This window comes from Frankliniella occidentalis, unplaced genomic scaffold (assembly GCF_000697945.3).
Source record: "Frankliniella occidentalis isolate FOCC.00 unplaced genomic scaffold, Focc_3.1 Scaffold5, whole genome shotgun sequence".
NCBI classification, from domain to species: domain Eukaryota; kingdom Metazoa; phylum Arthropoda; class Insecta; order Thysanoptera; family Thripidae; genus Frankliniella; species Frankliniella occidentalis.
In genome coordinates, this window is record NW_026267135.1 from 1,199,639 (window position 1) to 1,205,343 (window position 5,705).

Below are 5,705 nucleotides of genomic sequence, written 5' to 3' on the forward strand. Positions count from 1 at the left end.
CTCGTGAACGGCGAGGCGGCGCGGGCTGGGGCGGGGGTTTGGGTCCTCGGCCGTCTCCTGAAGGCCGTCGCGGAGCACAAGTCAGACGTTTCGCGCCTCTTCGCCGGCTACGTGCATATCGTGCGCACCGCCGAGGACGAGCTGCAGGCACTTGGGCAGAGCGTGAGTTTGAACGCATGCTGCATGCTTTGTGGTGTAACGCCGTCGTGCAAGGTCTGACCTGGTGTCTCGTTCCAGGACACGGACCCCCACGTCAAGGTGCGGACCCTCGCGGACCGCAGTCTGGACAGCGAGGCGCTGGCCGCCTTTATCAACGAGAACGCTGCCTGGTCACAGCTCGCCGGCGAGGCCGACCTCCGCCTCGCCGTCAACCTAGCGAGCTCGCCGCTCTGATAGCTATAGGTTTTAATGTAAAGGTTTCGGATGATGAAAGGGGCAGAGCGATGCAATAAAAACTTGATTAGAACCTATGAGCATTGTTTCATTTCCTTTTTGCTCTGCCACTCTTTCTTCATCTTCATCGTGGGCCGCTGCTCTGGCGTGTGAAGTGTAAGCCTGAGTGAGTACAGGTGTTAGCAGCTCATTTGTACCCGTATGAGGAAGTTACCCGATAAGAGGAACAAGAAGAAGGTAGCACTGAGGAGGTGGCGTGGCGTAGCGCCGTCCATTAGTGTTGTGTCGCAAGTGGATGTGTGATCATAAATCAAGTTTTGTAGAATTTGTAAAGAAAAATTGGGTCCATACTGGCGTAACAATCTTGTGTCAAAAAGTGCTTCTGCAAAGTTTGGCTTCGGAAAAGTAAGTTTTTACAATCTTCTAAACCGTCGTCCCGGCGTCGTTGGTTAGGTTAGTGTACGGACATATTGCATTGGTACTATTTTAACTCAATGATAATGACTCCACTGTCGTAATAAACTTTGGTATAGGTGGTACCAAGGTGCTAGATGCATAGGCGCGTTCTAAACTGTTTGAAATCTAACCACACGCATCCTAACCTCTGCGAGACTGTCGCTCAATTCTGCTTTGTTTAGGGGCGGCCACGCCACCTCCTCAGTGCTACCTTCTTCTTGTTCCTCTTATCGGGCAACTTCCTCATACCACCGGGCCCAAATCCCCGCGGGCATTCTGCACCTCTTTGTCAAAGAAGGGTACAAATCGCCTGAGCGATTTGTGCCTGGGTGTTGACAGAGGGGGGTACCTCCCTTTGGCGAGGGGGGCGGTCATTTGTGCAGGGCACAAATCCCCAGGTCGTACTAAAATGCTCCTACACTGGTGTGCTTGTTAAACACCGGAACCTTTATTGAACTCTAACGGGGGAAGCCAAGCCCCCTCCCCTGTCCCGCTCCACACCGCCGGGCCGGGCGGTGCGAGCGGTGCGTACGGGTGGGTGCGTGTCTGACCTGGTCTGCCCGCCCGCACCCGCAGAGCCGCGCGAAAGTGCTTCACTCTACGACACACCACCGCCACCATGAGCGGCGAGGCGCTCATCTCGGGCATCGCGAGCACCTTCTCGGAGAGCGGCGACGTCCAGGACTTCGGGCGCGACCTCCTCCTCGCCAACGAGCACCTCGAGAAGACGACGAAGCGCTGGAGAGATGGTGAGGAGGGCCGCACACAGTACTGGAGAACCGTAGTTTTGAAAACCCGCTCGCACCGGCCCCGTGCCCCGAAGGTACAATCCGTTTTCTAAATACTTTATTTACGCCATCACAGACGCCTTTCTTTACGCCTGTATGCGGCCAAACCCCTCACGAGTACTTCGACGATCTCTTCTTCGGGATCAACCGCAAGCTGGCCACGATGACGGACCCATCGTCCAAGATCGGCTACATGCGCAGCTTCGAGGCCATCCTAGACACCGGTAAGGTTGCGGCGCGAAAGCTGCGTGAATTTTTACGCGCTAAATGCGTAGGGTTCAAGTCGTGGACAAGCAGCAGTTACATTGTCTTACATTTGCATACATTTAGTACTGATGACTACTGCTCTGCATGTGACCGCCGCTATTAGAATTCACATGGGCATTAAATTAACGTGGCTGTCAACCGTCCTCACAATAGCTTGCAGAGGGATATTTTCGATGGGGGCAGCGGTGGATCGCAAGCGCCGCTGCCGCTCAAAACGCGCCAGTCCCATACACAACCACGCAAGCACCCGCTCTGGTGGGACTTGGGACTTTTCTTTCTGGTATAGACAGTCTTGGGGACTCATTGGACTTTTTTTTTTTTTTTTTTTTTTTTGCGTACCGATAGTTTTGGAGCTGCGCGGCGTCGCGGACTGACATTCTCCGTCAAGCGCGCGCTTCGTCACGGAATGACCGCCGATGAAGTCACGGACCGACCACCAGATTTGAACTACGCGCGCTATCGTTCCGTGCTCTCGTGTGCGCTGTCCCAGCCGTCCGCTGCCGGCGAGGCTCTCGGGCTGTCCAGTGTTTACACCAAAGAGGCATAGCCGCAAGCGCTCTCGGCTGCACTAGCACCAGCACCGGTGCCTAGGCGGTGCGGTGCGATGGCAAAAACAGGGGCTGAACGAATGCGGGAGTTTAGAGCCCGTCAGAAAGATTCCGCTACTTACGGGCAGATAAAAGAGAAAGACAGGATCCGGAAGGCAAAACAGCGTGCAGTTCTAATGAAGACCAAGAGGGGGCGAGAGAAGTTACGCCGGATCAACAACGAACACAAGAGAGCGCAACGTGCCCGAGCAAGGGTGAGTAGTAGTCATCAGTTCTTTCTGGACTCTAGAATATTTTGTGAGAGATGTAAGAGGTGAAGAGCGACGCCTGCACCCGGTCTCGCGATACTGCATGTTATTTATTTTCCTGTGGCTGATTTATACTAATTTTCTATTTTATTTTGTAGTTAAATGCGGCCAGTTCCTCACGGAAAGGCTTAAAGGCCATACAGCGCGGCGTATCTCTCGGCAGCCGTGGAAGAAAGGCGCAAGTCCCCGCCCGTCCGAGTGGCCAGCTAGGTCTGGAGGAGCGACAGGCTGTAGCGGCCCACTATGAAGACGACGCGTTTTCATTCCAGTCCCCGACGAACAAAGTGACGAGAAAAGTAGAGGAAACCGGGGAAGTTGTTGACATCCCAGTGCGGTATCTCATCGTGACTCTGCGGGAGGCCTACCAAATGTTTAAACTGGCGCATCCAGAGCTGCGCATCGGGAAGGCTTCGTTTTGTGAGTCACGCCCCGAATACGTCCTTTTGCAGCGAAACACGCCACACGACGTCTCCACTTGTCACATTCATGAAAACGTTCGTTTCCTGTTGAACGCGTTGCGGCGCAGTTCGATTGAGATTACCGCAGAGTTCAGAGACTTTGTCGCTCTCTTGGTGTGCGATCCGGAAAGTGCGGAGTGCATGCAATCGGGTTGTCCCGCGTGCCCGGGTCTGTCCTTCTTGCCGTTGCACGAGTCGCAGTTGAAGGCGCCCTGTGAGTGGACGGCGTGGGTCTCGGAAACACAGAGTGTTCAGAAGACGCAGCAGGGGACCGTCCTTGATTGCGTCCAGCGTCTTCAGGGACTCGCGCCGCTCTTCCTCAGTCACACGTTTACAAAGAGGGCGCAAAGCAAAGCGTTTAAAGAAGCGATAGAAAAAGTGCAGGCAGATGAGGCAGTAATCCAAGTGAACTACGCAGAAAACTTTGCCTGCAAGAGTCAGGGTGAAATCTGGGCACATCAATATGTGTCTGTGTTCACAGCTCTTGTGTGGTTCAGGGCAGAGGACAACACTGAGGGGGAAAAATCGTTCGCACTCGTTTCAGACTATACCCAGCATGATAGGTATAGCGTTCATGTGTCTCTACAGGTATTGTTGGGAGAAGTTTTTGCCTTCATATCTGATCTGCGAAAGGTTGTCATCTATTCGGACGGAGCTGCTAGTCAATTCAAACAAAAATACAATATGTGTAACATAACGCATTTGGCAAATGAATTTGGCATAGATATAGAATGGAATTTCTTTGAACCATACCATGCCAAGGGGGCTGTGGATGCCATTGGCGGATCAGTTAAAACCATGGCTTGGGCAGCAGCTAAATCAGGAAGGAGCATAACTAAAGCTAGTGAAGTAGTATCTTTATGTATGGAAGGGGGAACAAAAATTGTAGTGCGAGAAGTCCCGCCGTCTGAAATACTTGAGTGTAAGGAATTTCTCAATAGTAGATGGAAAGATATTAAGCCAATTCCTCAACTTCAAAATGTTCGCCATGTAAAAGTTGTACGTGTAGGGAGTGTAATGCATAGCACACTAACAAATGCAGATAGCCCCCGAAAAAGGCACAATTTTAAGTAGTCCAATGTGTTATTCAAAGAGCTATTTTGTTTTATTTTTTTAAGTTGTGGTTTGAGAACAAATATGATATTATTTTTTTTACATGTCTGTGACACAAGTTATGTTTTTGTTATTTTTTGGCATATTATGTGATATTTTGTATTTTGAAACCTTGTTTCATTAAAGAAATGGCTGGCCAATCACAAGTGTGAGTCAGGTGCATTAGCGTCTGTCGGTTGGTGTCTACCACTGGACTGTAGTTCTGGTCGCACCGGTGGACCCAGTTTGACGATGGCTTGCTGCCCCTAGGCTGCCAGGCGGTGGACGTAGGTAGACGCGCAGTTCCTGGCCAGCCAGCCGACTCGCCGTGCTGGGCGCGCGCCACATCCTGGCGGTCGTGAGATCGTCGCCGAGCTCTCCCATGGTGCGGCAGCGGCAGGGCGCTCTCCGGTGCTCGAGATGCAGCGCCAGCTCGAGGCGGCCTTCAAGCGCCGCGTGCCTATCCCGGTGCACGGCGACGTCGCGAGGGTGCAGCAGCGCCTCGGAGGTGACGCTGCTGACGGCGTCCGGGACGGGCTCCTGAACGGCGAGGCGGCCCGAGGCTGAGGAGGGAGCTCAGGTCCTCGACGAGCTCCTGGAGGCCGTCGCGGCGCACCAGTCGGACGTATCCCGGCCCTTCGCCGGCTACGTGAACATCGTGCGCACCTGTGAGGACGAACTGCTGGCACTGGGACAGAGCGTGAGTTTGAGCACATGCTGCTTGCCCTGTGACGCCGTCGTCCAGAGGTCTGAACTGGTGTCGCGTTGCAGAGATAGGACCCCTTCGCGGACCGCAGCCAGCCTGGACAGCGAGGCGCCGGTCACCTTCGACGAGAACGCTGCCTGGTCTCAGCTTGCTGGCGAGGCTGACCTGCGCCTCGCCATCAACCTGGAGAGCTTGCCGCTCCGATACCCATAGTTTTAGTTTATGTGTAATTTATGCAATAAAAACTTGACTTAAACCTTTCTGAGCAATGCTAAGGTTTAATCAGGTTAAACAGGATAAAACATCAACATGAGAAACGTGTTTATGTCCTATTGTTGGGGGTTCCGCCAACAGGATACTCTCGTAGCGCCTGGTGGGTAGGCAACCGCATTCACGCAGTGCGTGAGTGTACTGCGGGTTGGCCTACCTCGCGTCTCCCAGGCGCCGAGCTCGGCTAAAACTGCGGAAGTAATCGAAGTAGAACGCACGTACACTCTCAGCCCGTTACTGACACTTTGCAAATGCACAATAAACTTTCTTATACAGCAGTAATACTCACAAAATTGCACGTAATACTCACAAATTTAGTAAGTTATACTAATTATTTTGTTAGGAATTACTTAGGAAGATGATCCTAAGTACTTGCTAACAAAATAATTAGTATTACTTACTAAATTTGTGAGTATTAC

General features: G+C 52.5%; 2 protein-coding genes across 2 annotated transcripts in view; both read left to right on the forward strand.

Moving 5' to 3' along the window:
* The window catches only part of LOC113213186 (fatty acid synthase-like), a gene marked incomplete at its 3' end in the record, with an annotated part of 15,429 nt that overhangs the window by 5,895 nt on the left and 3,829 nt on the right, over window positions 1-5,705 (forward strand).
* On the forward strand, window positions 2,240-5,557 carry LOC127749843 (uncharacterized). The gene is made up of 2 exons (XM_052269696.1): window positions 2,240-2,706; window positions 2,859-5,557. The coding sequence occupies exons 1-2, from the start codon at window positions 2,509-2,511 to the stop codon at window positions 4,290-4,292; spliced, it is 1,632 nt and encodes a 543-aa protein (XP_052125656.1). The 5' UTR covers window positions 2,240-2,508; the 3' UTR covers window positions 4,293-5,557.